Source organism: Vitis vinifera, chromosome 15, assembly GCF_030704535.1.
Source record: "Vitis vinifera cultivar Pinot Noir 40024 chromosome 15, ASM3070453v1".
NCBI classification, from domain to species: Eukaryota; Viridiplantae; Streptophyta; class Magnoliopsida; order Vitales; family Vitaceae; genus Vitis; species Vitis vinifera.
In genome coordinates, this window is record NC_081819.1 from 22,889,803 (window position 1) to 22,912,799 (window position 22,997).

A 22,997-nucleotide genomic window follows, 5' to 3' on the forward strand; every position below is an offset into this window, starting at 1 on the left:
CTGATATTTTCTCTGCTACATTTTCAAGCCTCTGTTCGAACTCTAGCAAATCTGTAAATCAATAACCCTTCATCAGATTGTATGGATTTCTAAGGGTTTAGAATTGGGCATCAGATCATCATCATTTTCCTGTGAACTGCCTGAGTCTAGACCCCTCTATGATGTTCGGTTGTGATTGGTAGTGAAACAAGCTTTGGAAAACTTCTCAACAAATACGAAACAGAGTGGTGGAAACATCTCACCATATACAAAGACAGTGGTAATGATCATTATGTTGTCTTCTATGTGGTGTGAATTCAACTATTCCTGAATTCAGAGATGGGTATTCTTTGGTCTCTCAAGGGTCAGATATGATCCCCTGAAATATGACTCCAGGCTCGGGTGAGGGAGGGCACCAGCAGGTCGTTCCCACAATGTCCTACAATGTATACAAATTAGTGGCAGTAGGAGAGATTCGAACTTGAGACCTCTAGTTAACCATAACTCTGATAACTCTGATATCGTGTTAATCTGACTCTGTCAAAATCTTAAACTACTAGGATATGAACCCACAATCTAGAATTTAGATTTTCCCAACATTCCAAATGAACAAAATTAACAAGGTAAATCGAAGTTTTAAGGCTACATTCCACCATACTTATACATGACACAGTAAAACAGAAGCAAGACAAACCATAGTTTGAAACAAAACTGCCTGCCTGAAATTAAGCATCAGACCAAGTTATATCTAGCTCTCCCCAATCAGCAAGAGGCACACCCAAGGCTTCCCACACAGCCTTTGAGGCGTCGACAATGTTATTAGGACAGGGAGGTTGATAGTCATGGTCTTCATCACATCCCATAGTAGAGTCACACTCATCAACAACCATGGCCACCATACTTCTACCCCTAGCACTTATGGTGATGTTGTTTAAGCACCTGCTCCCTTTGTTGTACCATCCAGTTGATAGTGCCACAACTGGGGTATCATCAGAATGATACTTTCTGTCACATTCAGATGGAGCCCCGCCATCTCCGCCCTTCTCAAAGCTGTTAAGAGTGAGCACTGCCTTGGTATGGCTAGACACTGCTGGTGAGCACTTGTATGTAGTGTAAAGCTTGCCTTGGACACAACAATCAGAGTCATTCTCTTGGTTGCATCCTCCAGGAGGTGGTTTCTTACCCCTAATATTGCCACTTGGCCGACATGCCTGAGCGGCAACATCCATGTATTCTGTAAAAAGGAGGATGGCTAGTAGGAGTAGAGATGCTTTCAAGCCAAAACTCTCCATTCCTCCCCTTCTCTCTGTTTCTTTCTGCTTCTATCTGCCTCTCCCTCCACTTAGGTCAATGCGGAGGAAAGCTTCAAGTCAGTATATTATATATATAGCAACATGTAGCATCTGTAAACAACTTAGTGGTATATTATATATATAGCAACATGTAGTATCTGTAAACAACTTAGTGGTATGGTTCCATGTACCTAATGCACATGGTTTTGGTAGGAAAGAACAACAAAAGGCATCACAGCCTTTGAAAGAACCTAACCTTTTCTGCAGAAAGTGAGGAACTCCTGTTATCAAAATGACTGCCACGGCAAATGGAGGAAAATTTAAATTACTAATCCTTATAATTCTTCTTCTTACAGTCTTGTGGCAGGATGCTAAATTAATCTATACACAATAGAACATACTAGACGGGAAGTTGTTATATCTTATATGCCCATCACTTTCCTTGTTGAAGCAGATAACTTTGAAGCCTCCAATGTACCATTTACTTTTAATAGTCATCCTACCACATCACTTTCTTGTCCACTTGTTGTAACCACCTGGTTTCTGTTCCAGGAAATTGAATTCGATTGTCAATGACAAGCCCTTCGTCCAAATTTTGATCGACACATGAACAAAAATGGCAGACTGCTAGTCTTTAGACTGGAGGTTTGATCTGCATAACTATCCAGAAGGAACATCTTTGAATTGATCTTTCTCTGATTCTGAATACTTTGCCTTTCAAAGTTTGATTAATCTATGACACAAGCAAACTGAAACTGCTATACTTCACTGGGATTTCTATAAAAGAATTTCACTAGGATTTGATACATTCTTAACAGTATAAATCACCAGATCTTCAGATGAAATAAATTCTAGTGAAATTCTTTTATAGAAGTTGCTATTCTTTCTTCCATTGAATTGAGGACATGGGTAATGTAGAAGATTGCTGAGTTATCAGTGTTTTTGCAATGATCATCTGATCACATTTCCATCCTTATAGTCAGTTATCGATAGGATATTAAGGCCAGTATTTATGATATTTGATAGCTTGCAGATTCAACATCTTGGAGCTTCATTCAGCCACAAAGATCTTTAGCCAGAATTCAGTATATTTAGTACTTGTATTCTGTAAGAAATTCAAGACAACATTCAACATGCTAGGCAATAACAAGCAACCATTTTAAAACATAACTAACTGCTTGGAGGTAGATGTCGAACCAGTTGTGGTGGGGCCTGCTCAAGGCTTCCACACAGATTTTGAGTATTGTTAGCACATGGAGGCTGTTAATCATGGTGATTGTCACATCCAATAGTTGAATCATACTCATCAACCACCATGTCGACCAAACTTCTCCTGTTAGCATTTCAGTCATTTATCCAGGAGGCTTCTTACCCCTAATCTTTCCACTTGGGTGACAAGACTGAGCTTCGACATCCAAACAATGTGCAAATAGGAGAATGGCTAGTGAGATAAAAGATGCTTTTGAGCCAAAAGTCTTCATTCTATTTCTCTCTGTGCCTCTTTCTCTTTGTAGTTTGTTGAATGCTTGATGGAAATAAGGTTTCTAGTCGGTGTACTCGACTTGCAAAGCTACCAGGTACGTATGTTCTCTACATCGCATACCATTATGGTTCCCAGGAGGGGCATTCCAACGACGTGGGAAAAAGATTGAGCTATTTTGCTATTGAGTATTTGTAGGAAACACTAGTAGTTGGAATCAGAAAATTTGAAAATACCTTACTGTTTCAGCTGGCCATGGTGAGTACCCTCTTGTTAGCTTGCTTAATTTATTACCAACCAGTTGGCTGTTGGGATGATGAATTAGGCTCACAATGACAAGAAGCCCTACCATGTTCCTCTGGAAGATGAATAAAAGACAAAGCATTAGTCTTTCTTAAAACCATTTTTTGCTCTATTTAGCATTGTTATTGAAGTTGGTGTCTGCAATAGAGTGTAATAGTTGTCTTTTCTGCATTGTAAACTTCACTTCAGACTGGGTGTTTCATTGGCTTATCTACGTGACTTTCTCCTGATTCAACATCTTCATGCCGTGTTCGTCCATAAAGGATTTTAACTAGATAGATGTTTCAATAGATGAAGTATTATCTATCACAATATATTAAATATGAAGATTACATTCTGCCACTCACAGGATAGATAATAAGAAATAAAAATAGCAGCAGCTACACAAACCACACTCGCAAACAGAAACAACTGCATGAAATTAAGCATCTGTCCAAGTTATATCTAGCCCTCCCCATTGGTCATGAGGCACCCCCAAGGCTTTCCACACAGCTCTTGAGGCATCAATAATGTTGTTAGTACAGGGAGGCTGATAATCGTGGTCACTGTCACATCCCATAGTTGAGTCACACTCATCCACTACCATGGCCACTACACTTCTCCCATTAGCACTTATAGTGATGTTGTTTAAGCACCTGCTCCCTTTGTTGTACCATCCAGTTGACAGTGCTACAACCGGCGTGTCATCAGAGTGGTACTGGTTGTCACATTCAGATGGAGCACCACCATCTTCATCTTTCTGAAAGCCATTAAGAGTTAGATATGCCTTGGTATGACTAGATACGGTTGGAGAACACTTGTATGTCGTGTAAAGCTTTCCTTCTTTACAGCAATCGGAGTCATTGCCTTGGTTGCATTCCCCAGGAGGGGGTTTCTTACCCCTAATCTTGCCACTTGGGTGACAAGCCTGGCCTTCCACAATCAAACAATCTGTGAAAAGGAGAATGGCCATTAGGAGCAAAGATGCCTTTAAGCCAAAAATCTTCATTCTCTCTGTCTCTCTCTGTTTCTCTCTCTGTGCAATTGTATTAAATGCTTGATGCAAATCAAGGTGTCTACTAGGGTATATATAGCAATGCCTGATCAAATCAGCAACATTCTGTCTAGTTTACAAAACTACCCAGCTCATGTATTATCCATATATCATAATGTTATAGCTCCAAGGAGAGCAATTCTGATAATGCAGGAAAAACTGCCTAGTTGTTACGCTACTCTTGGCAGGAAACAACAGTTGAAGGCATCGTGATGTTTGGAAGTATCCTGACCTTTCAGTTGGCAATGAGGATAAGCCTCTATCAACGTACCTTCCATGCCAGATGGAGTAAAATTTTAAAATACTGATCTTAATTATGCATTCATGTGTACAGATTTGGCCTAAGATCATTATCTAGATCGGTTAAGTGTAAGAATAACTTATTATGCCAGACCTTGCTTGTACTTTTTTCTATCTTAGAAGGCATTCAATTTACATTCAACCTATCAAGAAAAACAAAGAAGGCCTCCAACACGTCTGCTGGCCTGTCAAGAAAGACCAAGGAAGGCCTGCAACTTGTCTTCTGCTTTTAATAGTCATCACATCACATCACATCACCCCCCTTGCTAGCTTGCTTAATTTATAACAAACCAGTTCGATGCTTTTGTGGACAGAGTTATATCCATAATGACAGGAAGCTTCCAAACAGAGTACTCGTCTTAGATAGTCGGGCATATTTAGTATATATGCATTGTTGTCTCTTCTGCATTGATGTTTGATCTGCACAACTTTTCTATAGGACATTGGATATGATCTTTCCCTGATTCTAGATACCAGTTACAAGCTTTAGATTCAAATTTATGCATACTCTGTTACTCACAAGCCTATAACTGAAACCACATGCTTCACTGGAACTCTGATCATCTGCAGGTTGATAACTTAGATTGTTAGTCATATAACTTTTAAGTTCTCATGTTTGTCCTCAAGCATGCCCACATCCACTCAGCTTAATATTTTTAAGAAGCCTTTTGAAACTGTGGATTTCAAGATCAAACTCGAATCATTCCTAGACACTTTCCTGGTTTATTCTATTCACTGATAAAATAACAATTCATTTACCTCTTTGAGTCTTATGGGCACACCTCTTACAGTGAAGTTCTCAAGTCCTAAGGGCTTGTATTGTGTGTGATACCCCAGTTGTAGTTAATTGAGTTATGACTTCTTTAAAAAAGGGTTTATGACCAATATTCACTTTCATACTGGTTAGGCTGTGATAGATTATAGATTTGGCGTCCCAGTTTCTCATTCACTCACAAAGGATTTTAATAGAGAAATCTGATAGATTTAGTATTATCTAATAGAATGTAGGAACGGTCAAGACTATGCTTGATCATACACAGAATGCATGGTAGGAAATAGGAACAAAGGCAGTAACACAGAAAACATCTGAAACATAAATAACTGCATGAAATTAGGCATCGGTCCAAGTGATATCTAGCCCTCCCCATTGATCTTGAGGCACCCCCAAGGCTTTCCACACAGCTCTTGAGGCATCAACAATGTTGTTGGCACATGGAGGCTGATAATCATGGTCGCTATCACATCCCATGGTTGAGTCACACTCATCAACTACCATGGCCACCACACTCCTCCCATTAGCAGTTATAGTGATGTTGTTTAAGCACCTGCTACCTTTGTTATACCATCCAGTTGACAGTGCCACAACCGGGGTGTCATCAGAGTGGTAATGGTTGTCACATTCAGATGGAGCACCACCATCTTCATCTTTTTCAAAGCCGTTAAGAGTGAGATATGCCTTGGAATGACTAGATACTGTTGGAGAACACTTGTATGTTGTGTAAAGCTTGCCTTCTTTACAGCAATCGGAGTCATTGCCTTGGTTGCATTCTCCAGGAGGGGGCTTCTTACCCCTGATCTTGCCACTTGGGTGACAAACCTGGCCTTCCACATTCAAACAATCTGTGAAAACGAGAATGGCTATTAAGAGCAAAGATGCTTTTAAGCCAAAAGTCTTCATTCTTTCTGTTTCTCTCTGCCTCTCTCTGTGCAATTATGTTCAATGCTTGATGCAAATCAAGTTCCCAAGTGGATATATATATAGAAATTGCCTAAATCAAATGACCAAGAAGGGGCATTTGATTTTCAAAACTACCTTGTGTAAATAATTGTTATCTGTGTATTGCAGTGGTATGGTTCCAAGAAGGGGCATTCTGATAATCTACATAAAATATAGAGCTAGTGTGCGACTGGTTTGCTATGAAAGAAAACAATTGAAGGCATCACTATATTTGGAAATACCCAATGTTTCAGCTGGCAATGATGCGTATCTTCTATCAACTTAAGTGCCACACTGAATGGACTAAAGTTTAAAATACTAGTCCTTATTATACATTCCTTTTTACAGACTTGTGGGCAGCTTGAGATCATAATCTAGAATAATTAAATGTAATGGTAAGATAATTTGAAGTCACTTTTACATTTATCTGTTGCTTTCCTTGTCTGAAACAAAATTGGGAACCTGTTTCCTAGAGGACCTCCATTGTGTCTTCAGCCAATAAAGAAAACAAAAAGGGCCTCCAACATATCAGCTGCTTTTAATGGTCATAACATCACATCACCCTCTTCTTAGATTGCTTAATTTATAACCCAGTTGGTTGGAATTTTTAGGAAATGGAGTTAAGATCCATTATTGACAAGAACCCCTTCCATCTTCCCCCTTTAACAGGAACAAGAAAACAAAGTATTGGTCTTGGATAAAAAATTCTCTTGGCTTTATCTATCATCAGTGTAACGATCTATGCACAATCGTCTTTTCTGCACTAATAATTTTAGTTTGGCATTGGAGTTTGATTTGAACAGCTGTGTATAGTAGTATTGGATGTGATCTTCCCCCCTGAATCTAAATATTAGATGAAAAAAATTGAGATTCAAATTTGTGCATAATCTGACTTCAAAGCCTGCAACTGAAACCACATACTTCTTGGAATTCCTATTAAAGAATACTTCATTACTCTATGATGAATCTGCAATTGTGGCAATTTGTACAGTTAGTTGTGTAAATTTCAGTCCTTAATCTTCATATTCATGAAACTGGAAGCTCCGAAACTGGTCCTGGATCATGCTCACATCTATTCAGATTAACTCTGAAAAAACCTTTCTATAGGACATTGGATATGATCTTTCCCTGATTCTAGATACCAGTTACAAGCTTTAGATTCAAATTTATGCATACTCTGTTACTCACATGCCTATAACTGAAACCACATGCTTCACTGGAACTCTGATCATCTGCAGGTTGGTAACTTAGATTGTTAGTCATATAACTTTTAAGTTCTCATGTTTGTCCTCAAGCATGCCCACATCCACTCAGCTTAATATTTTTAAGAAGCCTTTTGAAACTGTGGATTTCAAGATCAAACTCGAACCATTCCTAGACACTTTCCTGGTGTATTCTATTCACTGATAAAATAACAATTCATTTACCTCTTTAAGTCTTATGGGCACACCTCTTACAGTGAAGTTCTCAAGTCCTAAGGGCTTGTATTGTGTGTGATACCCCAATTGTAGTTAATTGAGTTATGACTTCTTCAAAAAAGGGTTTATGACCAATATTCACTTTCTGTTGAAATTTGGCATTCAAAGTTAGGGTTTTAATTTAGGAAAGTATTTTAGGAATAAAAAAGAGAGATCATTTAGGATGATTCAGTTTCCTAATTTTAGGAGAGAATCAAGCTAGATTGATATTTTCTTATTCAGTCATTTGTGTATATATATGTGTATGGTGTGTACCTAAAAGATCAATAAAGGAATTCAGAAATTCTTCATAGTATCAAAGCCAGTTTTCTGAAACCCTAATCCCTTCTGGCCACCTCTTATTCAGGCCATCATTCATTCCGGCCAAATCTCTCTGGTCATCTCTCAATCCGACCATCTCTCTCTCTGGCCATCTCTCATTCCGGTCATCAGTCCCTGTTCTCAGAGCCAAGGGAGAAAACGTTTTCCGGACGGTCGAATCGTCGTCAGAAAAAATTCACCGCCAGCAACTTTTCCGGCGACTGTTTTTTTCTACACCGCAAGGAGCGTCTGGAGGAGATCTCCAATTTTTCCCAAACCACCGGAGCCAGAAAACCATCCACGCGCCGTCCACGCGCGTTTTTCCGGCCGGCGACTGCATCTCACGTGCTGGCGCGTGAGGGTGCGTGAGCCACTTTCCGGCGATGCGCTTCCTCCTCCAGGCTCGCCTGACGCCGACCAGCCACCCTTCTTACCTGTTTTTGCCATCCGAGCTCTGCACGTGCCTCTTTTGGGGTTCTTTTGCCTCTGCGGGCCCTCCGATCAGTTTTTCCGGTGTCCTCTGGCTATTTTTTCTCAACTCCAATCCCTGCACGTGCCTTGGGAAGTGTTCTTCTACCTTTCCGGTCCACGACAAAATACGGAATGGCATCATCATAAGTATCCAGCGTCACGTCACCAGAATCAGGGGGCAGATCTGAAATTCCAAACCTTCGTGGCAGTGATTCCTCTCCTATTCTCATCACAGGACACGAATTAAATGGCCATAACTATTTACAGTGGTCACAATCTGTGTTGCTGTTCATTTGCGGGAAAGGAAAGGATGAGTACCTCACTGGAGAAGCAGCCATGCCAGAAACTACAGAACCGGGTTTCAGGAAGTGGAAGATTGAAAACAGCATGATCATGTCATGGCTTATCAATTCCATGAACAATGACATAGGTGAAAATTTCTTGCTGTTTGGGACTGCAAAGGACATATGGGATGCAACGAAAGAAACTTACTCAAGTTCTGAAAATATTTCAGAACTTTTTCAGGTTGAATCAGCCCTACATGACTTCCGCCAAGGAGAGCAGACAGTTACTTAGTATTACAACACACTCACAAGGTATTGGCAGCACCTTGACTTATTCGAGACTCACTCATGGAAATGTTCTGATGATGCAGCAACATACAGGAAAATTGTGGAACAAAAGAGACTGTTCAAGTTTTTCCTAGGACTAAACAGGGAATTGGATGATGTTAGAGGCCGAATCATGGGCATTAAACCCCTTCCAAGTCTCAGGGAGGCTTTTTCAGAGGTTAGGCGTGAAGAAAGTAGAAAGAAAGTGATGATGGGATCCAAAGAGCAACCTGCCCCAACATTGGATGCCTCTGCCCTTGCTGCTCGGTCATTTAATAGTAGTGGTGGAGATCATCAGAAACGGGATAGGCCTTGGTGTGATTATTGTAAGAAACCAGGCCATTATAAGGAGACTTGCTGGAAGCTTCATGTCAAACCGGCTGATTGGAAACCAAAGCCACGGGTTGACAGAGATGGCAGAGCACACGTGGCTACCAACTCTGAGAGCACATCTGTTCCCTAGCCGAGTCCATTCAACAAAGAGCAGATGGAGATGCTACAGAAACTATTAAGCCAAGTTGGCAGTGGCAGTACTACCGGTGTAGCCTTCACTGCTAATCGAGGAGGAATGAAGCCATGGATAGTGGACACAGGTGCTTCTGATCACATGACAGGAGATGCTGCCATTCTTCAAAATTACAAGCCAAGTAATGGTCATTCATCCGTCCATATTGCTGATGGTTTAAAGTCAAAAATTGTCGGGACAGGTTCTATAAAACTTACTAAAGACTTATATCTTGACTATGTCCTCCATGTTCCAAACTTGGATTGTAATCTTTTGTCCATTAGCAAATTGGCCTGTGATCTCCAATGTGTTACTAAATTCTATCCAAACTCGTGTGTTTTTCAGGACTTGAAATCGGGGAAGATGATTGGCAGTGCTGAACTGTGTTCCGGACTCTACCTTCTCTCATGTGGCCAATTCTCAAACCAAGTCTCTCAAGCAAGTTGCGTACAGTCTCAGAGTATGTTAGAGTCCTTCAATTCTGTGTCAAATTCTAAGGTCAATAAAGATAGTGAGATTATAATGTTACACTATCGCCTTGGTCATCCTAGCTTTGTTTACCTTGCAAAATTGTTTCCCAAATTATTTATCAATAAAAATCCAGCATCTTATCATTGTGAAATTTTTCAGTTTGCAAAGCATACTCGAACAGTATATCCTCAAATCCTATACAAACCTTCGACTGTTTTCTCTCTAGTACATAGTGATGTGTGGGGTCCCTCCCGGATAAAAAATATTTCTGGCACTCGATGGTTTGTGACATTCGTTGATGATCATACACGGGTAACATGGGTTTTCCTTATGAAAGAAAAGTTAGAGGTCGAGCACATTTTTCAAACCTTCAATCTTATGGTTCAAAATCAATTCAATTCCAAAATTCAAGTCCTCAAGTCAGATAATGCAAAGGAATACTTTACTAGTAGTCTCAGTACTTATCTTCAAAATCACGGCATTATCCACATAAGTTCTTGCGTTGACACCCCACAACAAAATGGGGTGGCTGAACGCAAGAATAGACATCTCTTGGAGGTTGCCCGGTGCCTTATGTTTTCCTCTAATGTTCCAAACTATTTCTGGGGGGAAGCTATTCTCACAGCTATCTATTTGATTAACCGTATGCCATCCAGAGTGCTTACCTTTCAATCCCCACGTCAACTTTTCTTAAAACAATTTCCTCACACCCGTGCAGCCTCTTCTGATTTACCACTCAAAGTATTTGGTTGCACGGCATTCGTTCATGTGTATCCTCAAAATCGTAGCAAATTTGCTCATCGAGCAAATAAGTGCATTTTCCTAGGGTATTCTCCAACCCAAAAAGGGTACAAATGCTATTCTCCAACCAACAAAAGATTTTACACCACCATGGACGTCTTTTTCTTTGAACATGTCTTCTTCTATCCCAAATCTCATGTTCAGGGGGAGAGCATGAATGAACATCAAGTTTGGGAGTCTCTTCTTGAGGGTATACCTTCTTTTCACTCAGAGTCACCAAATCCTTCCCAATTCGCGCCCACTGAGTTGTCCACACCCATGCCGTCATCAGTCCAGCCAATCCAGCACACAAATGTTCCTTCTCCCGTGACCATCCAGTCTCCCATGCCTATTCAACCTATAGCCCCACAACTTGCTAATGAGAACTTACAAGTTTACATCAGGAGGAGGAAAAGACAGGAATTAGAGCACGGATCACAGTCAACATGTGGCCAATATATTGACTCCAATTCAAGTCTTCCTGAAGAGAACATAGGTGAGGATAGGGCTGGAGAGGTGTTAATTCCCAACATTGATGATTCTACTCTGCCGATTGCATTGAGGAAGGGTGTTAGGAGATGTACAGATCATCCAATTGGGAATTATGTTACGTATGAAGGGCTATCACCATCTTACAGAGCATTTGCTACTTCTCTTGATGATACTCAGGTTCCCAACACAATACAAGAGGCATTAAAAATTTCAGAATGGAAGAAGGCAGTACAAGATGAGATTAATGCACTTGAGAAGAATGGGACGTGGACTATCACAGATTTGCCGGTTGGGAAGAGGCCCGTGGGGTGCAAGTGGATTTTCACCATAAAATACAAAGCAGATGGATCAGTCGAGAGATTCAAGGCTCGTTTAGTAGCTAGAGGGTTTACACAATCCTATGGGATAGACTATCAGGAGACTTTTGCTCCTGTTGCAAAACTAAACACTATAAGGATTCTTCTCTCATTGGCTGTCAATCAAGATTGGTGCTTGCAACAACTGGACATAAAAAATGCGTTTCTGAATGGTGACTTAGAAGAGGAAGTCTACATGGAAATACCACCTAGTTTTGAAGAAAGTATGGCAAAGAATTAGGTTTGCAAACTCCAAAAATCCTTGTACGGCCTTAAACAATCTCCCCGAGCCTGGTTTGATAGATTCACAAAAGCAGTCCTGAAGCTGGGCTACAAGCAAGGTCAGGCTGATCATACTCTATTTGTCAAGAAGTCTCATGCCGGGAAAATGGCCATATTGATAGTCTATGTCGATGATATTATTCTATCCGGGAATGATATGGAGGAATTACAGAATTTGAAGAAGTATTTGTCAGAAGAGTTTGAAGTTAAAGACCTTGGAAATTTGAAATATTTCCTTGGTATGGAAGTGGCTAGATCAAGGAAGGGAATTGTAGTCTCTCAAAGAAAATACATACTCGATCTTCTTAAGGAGACCGGTATGCTTGGATGCAAATCAATTGATACTCCTATGGATAGTCAGAAGAAACTTGGTATCAAGAAAGAAAGTACACCGGTAGACAGGGGGAGATATCAGCGGCTTGTCGGGCGCTTGATTTATCTCTCACACACTCGGCCAGATATTGGATTTGCAGTGAGTGCTGTAAGTCAATTCATGCACAGCCCCACTGAGGAACACATGGAAGCAGTCTACAGGATTCTTAGATATTTAAAAATGACACCAGGGAAAGGTCTATTCTTCAGAAAGACAGAAAACTGTGACACTGAAGTATACTCAGATGCGGATTGGGCAGGAAACATCATTGACAGGCGGTCCACTTCTGGATATTGTTCTTTTGTCTGGGGAAATCTTGTTACCTGGAGGAGTAAGAATCAATCAGTTGTAGCCAGAAGTAGTGCAGAAGCTGAGTACAGAGCTCTTGCACAGGGAATCTGTGAAGGGATTTGGATAAAAAGGGTTCTTAGTGAACTGGGACAAACGAGTTCATCTCCAATTCTGATGATGTGTGATAATCAGGTAGCTATAAGCATAGCAAAGAACCCCGTGCATCATGACAGGACCAAGCATGTTGAGATTGACAGACACTTCATCACAGAGAAGGTGACTAGTGAGACGGTTAAATTGAACTATGTTCCTACCAAGCACCAAACCGCAGACATCCTCACCAAAGCTTTACCTAGGCCTAACTTCGAAGACTTAACTTGCAAGCTGGGATTATATGATATATATTCTCCAGCTTGAGGGGGAGTGTTGAAATTTGGCATTCAAAGTTAGGGTTTTAATTTAGGAAAGTATTTTAGGAATAAAAAAGAGAGATCATTTAGGATGATTCAGTTTCCTAATTTTAGGAGAGAATCAAGCTAGATTGATATTTTCTTATTCAGTCATTTGTGTATATATATGTGTATGGTGTGTACCTAAAAGATCAATAAAGGAATTCAGAAATTCTTCACTTTCATACTGGTTAGGCTGTGATCGATTATAGATTTGACGTCCCAGTTTCTCATTCACTCACAAAGGATTTTAATAGAGAAATCTGATAGATTTAGTATTATCTAATAGAATGTAGGAACGGTCAAGACTATGCTTGATCATACACAGAATACATGGTAGGAAATAGGAACAAAGGCAGTAACACAGAAAACATCTGAACATAAATAACTGCATGAAATTAGGCATCGGTCCAAGTGATATCTAGCCCTCCCCATTGATCTTGAGGCACCCCCAAGGCTTTCCACACAGCTCTTGAGGCATCAACAATGTTGTTGGCACATGGAGGCTGATAATCATGGTCGCTATCACATCCCATGGTTGAGTCACACTCATCAACTACCATGGCCACCACACTCCTCCCATTAGCAGTTATAGTGATGTTGTTTAAGCACCTGCTACCTTTGTTATACCATCCAGTTGACAGTGCCACAACCGGGGTGTCATCAGAGTGGTAATGGTTGTCACATTCAGATGGAGCACCACCATCTTCATCTTTTTCAAAGCCATTAAGAGTGAGATATGCCTTGGAATGACTAGATACTGTTGGAGAACACTTGTATGTTGTGTAAAGCTTGCCTTCTTTACAGCAATCAGAGTCATTGCCTTGGTTGCATTCTCCAGGAGGGGGCTTCTTACCCCTGATCTTGCCACTTGGGTGACAAACCTGGCCTTCCACATTCAAACAATCTGTGAAAACGAGAATGGCTGTTAAGAGCAAAGATGCTTTTAAGCCAAAAGTCTTCATTCTTTCTGTTTCTCTCTGCCTCTCTCTGTGCAATTGTGTTCAATGCTTGATGCAAATCAAGTTCCCAAGTGGATATATATATAGAAATAGCCTAAATCAAATGACCAAGAAGGGGCTTTGATTTACAAAACTACCTTGTGTGAATAACTATTATCTGTGTATTGCAGTGGTATGGTTCCAAGAAAGGGCATTCTGATAATCTACATAAAATATAGAGCTAGTGTGTGACTGGTTTTGCTATGAAAGAAAACAATTGAAGGCATCACTATATTTGGAAATACCCAATGTTCCAGCTGGCAATGATGCGTATCTTCTATCAACTTAAGTGCCATACTGAATGGACTAAAGTTTAAAATACTAGTCCTTATTATACATTCCTTTTTACAGACTTGTGGGCAGCTTGAGATCATAATCTAGAATAATTAAATGTAATGGTAAGATAATTTGAAGTCACTTTTACATTTATCTGTTGCTTTCCTTGTCTGAAACAAAATTGGGAACCTGTTTCCTAGAGGACCTCCATTGTGTCTTCAGCCAATAAAGAAAACAAAAAAGGCCTCCAACATATCAGCTGCTTTTAATGGTCATAACATCACATCACCCTCTTCTTAGATTGCTTAATTTATAACCCAGTTGGTTGGAATTTTTGGGAAATGGAGTTGAGATCCATTATTGACAAGAACCCCTTCCATCTTCCCCCTTTAACAGGAACAAGAAAACAAAGTATTGGTCTTGGATAAAAAATTCTCTTGGCTTTATCTATCATCAGCGTAATGATCTATGCACAATCGTCTTTTCTGCACTAATAATTTTAGTTTGGCATTGGAGTTTGATTTGAACAGCTGTGTATAGTAGTATTGGATGTGATCTTCCCCCCTGAATCTAAATATTAGATGAAAAAAATTGAGATTCAAATTTGTGCATAATCTGACTTCAAAGCCTGCAACTGAAACCACATACTTCTTGGAATTCCTATTAAAGAATACTTCATTACTCTATGATGAATATGCAATTGTGGCAATTTGTACAGTTAGTTGTGTAAATTTCAGTCCTTAATCTTCATATTCATGAAACTGGAAGCTCCGAAACTGGTCCTGGATCATGCTCACATCTATTCAGATTAACTCTGAAAAAACCTTTGAACAAGTGAATTTCAAGAGTTGAGCTGACAATTTTGTTTGTATTTTTCATGCAGTGGTGAAATATCAGTATATTTGTCTGTTTGAGTCTCATTGCAATCCTCTATGAAGGAAACTCTTATGGCCTAGTGATTGGCAGTATGTTTATACCATAGTCGTATAATGAATAAAGTGTGATGATTTCTTGGCTTCTTCTCATCTAGAATATGCTATTCTTTATTTCTATGACTTGATGAAACTGTTGTCACAGAGCAGCAGAGATGCTAAGCTATTGGTTGCTTTTCTTTTTTCTGTTTTCCCTTTTTGAGTGATCATCACCAATAAATCCACATCACCTTCGTTGTAATCTAGTTATATAGTCCCTCAGATTAATTATTTGAGCTACCTGTGTTTGACCATCATAACTATAATCGAGAAAATTCTTCCAGAACATATAAGAAAATTGTGAGTTGCCCCCATCAAATGAAAACCTCACAATGTCACAGCTTTATTTGGTAACTCTTTTCAGTGATCTCTACTGTGTCTTAGGTTTGTTTCAGACCAGGAAGATCTTATAGCCAATGTTGATCTTTGTATTGGTTAGGCAGTAATAGGTTGCAGATTTAACTAGATAAGTTCAATAGATTTAGTATTATCTGATGCAATGTAGGAAGTATCGAGACTACATTCAACCATACACAGAATAAATACTAAGAAATAGAACAACAGCAGCAAGACAGACTAACACTCTGAAACATAGATGACTGCATGAAATTAAGCCTCGGTCCAAGTGATATCTAGCCCTCCCCATTGGTCATGAGGCACATCCAAGGCTTTCCACACAGCTCTTGAGGCATTAACAATGTTGTTAACACAGGGAGGCTGATAATCATGGTCACCATCACATCCCATGGTTGAGTCACACTCATCAACTACCATGGCAACCACACTTCTCCCATTAGCAGTTATAGTGATGTTGTTTAGGCACCTGCTCCCCTTGTTGTACCACCCAGTTGACAGTGCCACAACCGGCGTGTCATCAAAGTGGAACTGGCTGTCACATTCAGATGGAGCAGCGCCATCTTCATTGTTCTCAAAGCCATTAAGAGTGAGCAATGCCTTGATATGGCTAGAGACTGGTGGAGAGCACTTGTATGTTGTGTAAAGCTTGCCTTCTTTACAGCAATCAGAACGTACTACTGGTTTTGCTAGGAAAGACGACAATTGAAGGCATCGTTACATTTGGAATTACCTCAATGTTTCAGCCGGCAACAATGTGTACCCTCTATCAACATAGTTGACACGCTGAATGGACTAAAAGTTTAAAATACTAATCCTGATTATGCATACTTTTTACAGACTTGTGAGTGGCTTGGAATCATAATCTAGAATAATTAACTATAATGGTAATAAAATATGGAAGATGCTTTTACATGTACCTGTCGCTTCCTTGTCTGAAAAAAAAATGGGGAAGCTGGTATCCCAGAGGACCTTCATTGTGCCTTCAGCCAATAAATAAAACAAAGAAGGCCTCCAACAGATCAGCTGCTGTTAACGGTCATAACATCACATCACCCTCTTGTTGGATTGCTTAATTTATATCCCTGTTGGTTAGCTGTTTTGGACAATGGGGTTAGATCCACTATTGACAAGAACCCCTTCCAACTCCCCCCTTAATAAGAAACAAAAGAACAGAGGATTGGTCTTGGATTAAGAAAAGAAAAAAGAATTGTTGGCTTTATTTAACATTAATATAACATATCTATGTATAGTTGTCTTTTCTGCATCGATTGTTTCACTTTGGACTTGGACTGTGATCTGCACAACTGTATAGAGGGATGTTAGATGTGGCCTTCATCTGAATCCAAATATGCATAATCTGTGACTCAAAAGCTTACAACTGAAACCACATACTTTGAGCTCCTGTGAGAAAATATTTCATTAGACTATAATGGATCTGCAGTTTTAGTGATTTATATCTCTAATGGTATAATCATGAGTTCCTAATACTCTTTTATCATTTAAACTGATGGTTCCAATTCATGGTCCTTAATCATGCTCACATCTGTTCAGCTTTAATACTTCTAAGAAACCTTTCAGAATGCGGATTTCAGGAATCGGACTGACAACTTTCTTTGTTTTTTTCAGGCAGTGGTAGAATAATCAAGTATATGATATGAGTATGCTGATATTATGAGTTGGGACTTCTTTAGAATTCAGAATGATAAAAATGAAATAAAATTTGGGGATTTCTTGGTCTCTTTTCATCTAGAATAAGTTGTTCTTCCCTTCAATGAATTGTTGAAAATTGTTGTCGAAATTCTAAGCTATTGTTTGTATATTTCCTTTCATTTTTTCTTTCTTGATCATCATCATCATCAGTGTCATTGCAGTCAAGGTAGTACAGTCCAACGGATTAATTATTTGATCTAATTGTTAATTAGCTAATTATGTTATACCATCGTAATGGTAACTCTTTTAAGGGATCCTACTGTGTCTAGGGTATGTTTTCCTTGGTTTCAGGTACTGTGAAACTGGGCCAATATTGATTTTTATATTGGTTAGGCAATGCCAGATTGCAGACAATCTTGGTGCCTCATTCATCTAGAAAGGATTTCAACTAGATAAATTCAATAGATTTTTACTATTATCTGACACGATGGAGGGAGTATGAAGACTACATTCAACCTTACATAAGATACATACTAAGAAATAGAACAACAATACTCTTAAACACAGATGACTGCACGAAATTAAGCGTTGGTCCAAGTGATATCAAGCCCTCCCCATTGGTCACGAGGCACCCCCAAGGCTTTCCACACAGCTCTTGAGGCATCAACAATGTTGTTGGCACATGGAGGCTGATAATCATGGTCGCTATCACATCCCATGGTTGAGTCACACTCATCGACTACCATAGCCACCACACTCCTCCCATTAGCAGTAATAGTGATGTTGTTTAAGCACCTGCTCCCTTTGTTATACCATCCAGTTGACAGTGCCACAACCGGTGTGTCATCAGAGTGGTACTGATTGTCACATTCAGACGGAGCACCACCATCTTCATCTTTCTCAAAGCCATTAAGAGTAAGATATGCCTTGGTATGACTAGATAACGTTGGAGAACACTTGTATGTTGTGTAAAGCTTTCCTTCTTTACAGCAATCAGAGTCATTGCCTTGGTTGCATTCTCCAGGAGGGGGTTTCTTACCCCTAATCTTGCCACTTGGGTGACAAACCTGGCCTTCAACATTCAAAAAATCTATAAAAAAGAGAATGGCCATTAGGAACAAAGATGCTTTTAAGCCAAAAGTCTTCATTCTCTCTGTCTCTCTCTCTCTCTGCAATTTTGTTGAATGCTTGATGCAAATCAAGTTTTCAAGTAGGTATATATAGGGAAAAGATTGAGTCTGGACCACATTTCAGCTGCATAACTGCTACGCTGAATAGTGAAAAAGTCCAAAATACTACTCCAAATTATGCATTCCATTTCACGGAATTGTGAGTGGGCATAACATCATAATCTAAAGAGTTCAATGTAATGGTAATATATCATGCAGGAGTTTTTGACATGGCCCTGTCTCTTTCCTTGGTCGATACAAAATGGGGAATCTGGTATCCTAGAGGATCTCCAATCTACAAAGTATCTTCTACCCATCACAAGAAAATAAAAAAGGCCTCCAACATATCTGTTCTTTTAGTAGTCATCATTATTAACACACCATCTTCTTAGATTTCTTAGTTTATAGCTGATCAGTTCCAATGGGACTAGGTCCAAAACGACAAGAAGCCATTCCAAGTTTTCTATTAAAAAATGAACAAGGGAGCAGAGTTCTTCACTTTATTTGGCATTACTATAACATGTCTATGCATAGTTGTCTTTTCTGCATATAGTTTGATCTGCGTACCTTCCTAGGAACATAGATTCTGATCTTTCCCTGAGGCTTGAGATTCAACTTTATGCACAATCCGAGGCTCAAAAACCTAAAACTGAAGCAACATACTTCCTAGTATTCCCATGAAATACTTAATTTTACCATGTTGCATTGTTGTCTGGTGATTTATACACTCATTTCTCCAAGATCCTTGATCATGCTCATATCCGTTCAAGAAACCTTTTGAAATGTGGATTTCAAGAGTCAGAACAGATAACTTCTTTTTTGTTTCTCATGCAGGGCTAGAAATATCAGTATAATTGCCTGTTTTGAGTCTCATAGCACATCTCTGAACGAAACTCTCATGGCCTAGCAACTTGTGTTATGCTTGTACCATCATAGTTAGGAGTCATGACTTCTCCAAAACTCAGAATGATAAAAATATGGGGATTTCTCGGTTTCTTCTCATCTAGAATTAGGATGTTCTTTCTTCTTGTAATTTATGAAATTAGTGCCCTAGAAATGCTAAGTCATCGGCTGTTTTTCTTAAGGATCATCAGTAAATTCTTCAAATTGTAAAACCAGGAAGATCTTATAGAAGGTAGTGCTACAAGTCCAATGTAGGAAACTTTAAAAGACTACATGCAACCACACTCAAAACACACTAAGCAACAAAAACAACAGCAGCAAGACAGACAACGAGCTGAAAGGTAACAGCATGAAATTAGGCGTCAGACCAAGTTATATCCATCCCTCCCCATTTGTCATCAGGCACACCCAAGGCTTTCCACACAGCTCTCGAGGCATCAACAATGTTGTTATCACATGGGGGCTGATAATCATGGTCTGTATCACACCCCATAGTAGAGTCACACTCATCAACCACCATGGCCACCACGCTCCTCCCATTAGCAGTTATGGTGATGTTGTTTAAGCACCTGCTCCCTTTGTTGTACCAACCAGTTGACAGTGCCACAATAGGAATGTCATTAGAGTGGTAGTGGTTGTCACATTCAGATGGGGCACCTCCATCTTGGTCCTTATCAAAGCCATTGAGAGTGAGGAATCCCTTGGTATGGCTAGATACTTGTGGAGAGCACTTGTATGTTGTGTAAAACTTGCCTTCTTTACAGCATTCAGAGTCATTGCCGTCGTTGCATTCTCCAGGAGGAGGTTTCTTCCCCCTAATCTTGCCGCTTGGCTTACAGTTCTGGCCTTGAACATGCAAACAATCTGTGAATAAGAGAATAGCTAGTAGGAGCAAGGATGCTTTTAGGCCAAAAGTCATCATTCTCTCTCTCTCTCTCTGCAGCTGTGTTGAGTGCTTGTTCCAAACTAGGGTTTCAAGTGGGTATATATAGAAGTGGTATGGTCCCAAGGAGGGGCATTCTGACAATGTAAGAAAAATAGAGTTATTCTACTATTAGATTGGAGCCCACAACATATACTCTAATATATTATTTGGGTTTGGAAATCAACTTTTATAACATTGGGTAATAATTCACTCTTTCTCATGTAAATTTTATTCGATTTGAGTTTAATGAACCTTCAAATTTTAAAACACGTCCACATAAATAAGAAAATCCATTACATATATATATATAATATTAGGACCATCTTCCTCAAACTATATCATAATCTCCCTTATCCAAACTCATGAGATAATGCATTCCTTTTGGGGACTTGGAAGTGCACATGGGATCATAGTCTAGAATAATTAAATTTAATGGTAATATAATATGCAGGAGGTTTTACACATGATCCTGTGGCTGTCCTTGTTTGATACATAATCGGGAAGCTGGTATCCTAGTGGACCTCCAAGGCATCTTCAATCCATCAGAGAAAACAAAGAAATCCTCCAACTATCTCATGCTGCAGTGGTCTTTGCTACACATCATACGCTTGTTAGCTTTCTTAATTTACATCTAATCACTTGGCTGTTTTAGGCAGTGGAATTAGATTCCAATGACAACAACCCTTCCAACTTCCCCTTAAACACGAACAAAAGAACAAGAGAATTGGTATATGACAACATTTGTCGGTTTTATTTGGAATTTTATAACATATTCATTCATAGTTGTCTTTTTACGTGTCATAGTTATGAGTTGGAGTTTTTGTTTATATCGTAGTCATAGTTACGAGTTGGAGTTTTTGTTTATATCATACTTATTTACAGTTAATAAAAATCTATTACATATATAGTATGAAAAACTTTTTTGATCGATGTGAGATATCACGATTAGTTTTATGTAGGTCAAATGCGTAAATATCCCTTGCAAGTCTTTATAGAATACTTCTACATCAAGACTAGGCATCAACCTTCCATGGAATTACAATCAGACTAGCACATTTCTTGTGAGATCTTCTGTGGTTCAAAGCTATTTATAAGAAAATGATTATTATATTTATATTATCAACGTATTTCTAATTTCTTTTAGACTTCATACTCATAAAACCTAGGAGCACCAAGTTATGGTGCTCAATATGCTTACACTTTCTCAAATTATTGCTTCCAAGGAAACCTTTCAAAACAATGGAGGTAGGAATAATGGGAATTTAAATCCACATCATAACTAGACAACTTTGCTTCTATCTTTCATATATTGCTTGTTAGAATTAGAAAATGTTAAGGTATTGTAGTGATACCTCTCGAAATCTAAATTTGGACTATTGAATATTTATGATGAGATTTAAATTGTTAATCAAGAGTATAAATAAATTAGATAATGTACAAAAGTACAAGCAAATGAAATTAGGGTGTAAATAATAAGATTTAAAAGTATTTATGTGACATCATCATTGATGGTATTCAATACTTACAAAAAAAAAATATATATATATATATCATTTAGTATGACAAACACCATCATTGATGGTATTCAATACTTGCCAAAAAAAACACAATTTATTACTACGGTAGATGATAGATGAGTCATTGGAGTCTTAGGACACCTATAACAAGAAAATTAGTGGTATAGAAGACTGCTAAAATTCTTCCTTCTTTGTTATTATCATCATCACATCAATCACCCTCACCATCAATGTGATCTGGTTGTATGGTGCAGTGAATAAGTTATTTGAGCTAATTGTAGGCTCAATGCTGATAACCCCGCAAATGCTTGGATAAAATCGAAGAGACTGTCACAAGGTTACAGCTTGATTTTTTATGTTTTCCATGGGCCTCTACAGTTTCTTAGCTGTGTTTTCTGGGTTGTTTCATACTCTTCTATATTATATATGTTAATAGATAAGAATGCTCTAACTTTAAAAAACATATTTTTAACCATTTGTTTTTTTAAAAACAGATTCTTTTTAGAATAAATTTAAGATATATTTAATTATTTTCTACAACATCCCGACCATAATCGAAAACATAGAGAATACTTTAAAAAAATTTATACTTCATATAATTATATATAAGTATATATTACTTTTATAAAGAATAAATTATTATTTTTTAAATAGAATTTTGTTCCGGAACATAATTGAAAATTGTTTCTTAAAAATGATTTTTAAGAACTATTCTCAAAAATTTGTGTTTGAAAATGTTGTTGCTACTGAGTTTTCTAGGTTCGAACACAAATATACCAAATTATTTGATTACCAAACACTCTTCACTGCACCATTACATTAGGTCCATGCTGTGATCAAACAAGGCTACACCATTTCCTTCAAATGGTCTCCCTTTCAAGTCTCATGGTCCTCTCAAGTTCAAGACCAAACCCAAGTCACGTTGCAGCTGTCCTAGATTACATAGGACAAATACTTCCCTTCAGAGTGAACCAAAGACACCCACAAGGATACACCAAGATAAAAATCTATATTGACCAAACCCAAGTCATGTTGCAGCTGTCCTAGATTCCATAGGACAAATACTTGCCTTCAAAGTGAACCAAATACACCCAATAAGGATACACCAAGATATAGGACTTTTCTCAATAGTACAGCAATTTAAAAAAGTTATGCTTAAATTACTGTACTGGCAGAAGTTATTACAAATATAGGGTAGTTTTTGCCACATAGGAGAGAGGAGAGAGGAAAGAGGAGAGAGGAGAGAGGAGAGAGGGTGAGAGAAG

General features: G+C 38.8%; 4 protein-coding genes across 4 annotated transcripts; all 4 read right to left on the reverse strand.

Annotated features, from left to right (window-relative positions):
* Nucleotides 1-594: 594 nt before the first annotated feature.
* On the reverse strand, nt 595-4,287 carry LOC100260254 (uncharacterized). The gene is made up of 2 exons (XM_002271916.4): nt 3,482-4,287; nt 595-1,190 (listed from the first exon to the last, which is right to left on the reverse strand). The coding sequence occupies exons 1-2, from the start codon at nt 4,040-4,042 to the stop codon at nt 705-707; spliced, it is 1,047 nt and encodes a 348-aa protein (XP_002271952.2). The 5' UTR covers nt 4,043-4,287; the 3' UTR covers nt 595-704.
* A 1,201-nt stretch (nt 4,288-5,488) lies between these two features.
* On the reverse strand, nt 5,489-14,873 carry LOC100243164 (putative ripening-related protein 1). Its single transcript, XM_003633929.4, has 2 exons — nt 13,368-14,873; nt 5,489-5,984 (listed from the first exon to the last, which is right to left on the reverse strand). Exons 1-2 carry the CDS (start codon nt 13,926-13,928, stop codon nt 5,499-5,501), a joined length of 1,047 nt encoding a protein of 348 aa, XP_003633977.2. The 5' UTR covers nt 13,929-14,873; the 3' UTR covers nt 5,489-5,498.
* An 856-nt stretch (nt 14,874-15,729) lies between these two features.
* On the reverse strand, nt 15,730-16,270 carry LOC100248286 (putative ripening-related protein 2; the record flags this gene model as incomplete). The annotated part of the gene is made up of 1 exon (XM_002273509.3): nt 15,730-16,270. A coding segment is annotated over one exon (450 nt), but the record flags the coding sequence as incomplete, so codon positions are not given.
* A 1,397-nt stretch (nt 16,271-17,667) lies between these two features.
* LOC100253410 (uncharacterized) lies at nt 17,668-20,420 on the reverse strand. The gene is made up of 2 exons (XM_002273472.4): nt 19,652-20,420; nt 17,668-18,285 (listed from the first exon to the last, which is right to left on the reverse strand). The coding sequence occupies exons 1-2, from the start codon at nt 20,210-20,212 to the stop codon at nt 17,800-17,802; spliced, it is 1,047 nt and encodes a 348-aa protein (XP_002273508.2). The 5' UTR covers nt 20,213-20,420; the 3' UTR covers nt 17,668-17,799.
* Between the last annotated feature and the right edge of the window lie 2,577 nt (nt 20,421-22,997).

Excerpts from the sequence above, each read along its gene's own strand:
- LOC100260254 (XM_002271916.4), bottom strand. The coding sequence starts at position 4,042 with ATGAAGATTTTTGGCTTAAAGGCATCTTTGCTCCTAATGGCCATTCTC. Across the intron at positions 1,191-3,481 it reads TAGATATAACTTGGACAGAT|GCATGTCGGCCAAGTGGCAA; the intron begins GCTTAATTTCAT and ends GTTGCCGCTCAG.
- LOC100243164 (XM_003633929.4), bottom strand. The coding sequence starts at position 13,928 with ATGAAGACTTTTGGCTTAAAAGCATCTTTGCTCTTAACAGCCATTCTC. Across the intron at positions 5,985-13,367 it reads TAGATATCACTTGGACCGAT|GTTTGTCACCCAAGTGGCAA; the intron begins GCCTAATTTCAT and ends GTGGAAGGCCAG.
- LOC100253410 (XM_002273472.4), bottom strand. The coding sequence starts at position 20,212 with ATGATGACTTTTGGCCTAAAAGCATCCTTGCTCCTACTAGCTATTCTC. Across the intron at positions 18,286-19,651 it reads TGGATATAACTTGGTCTGAC|GTTTGTCACCCAAGTGGCAA; the intron begins GCCTAATTTCAT and ends GTTGAAGGCCAG.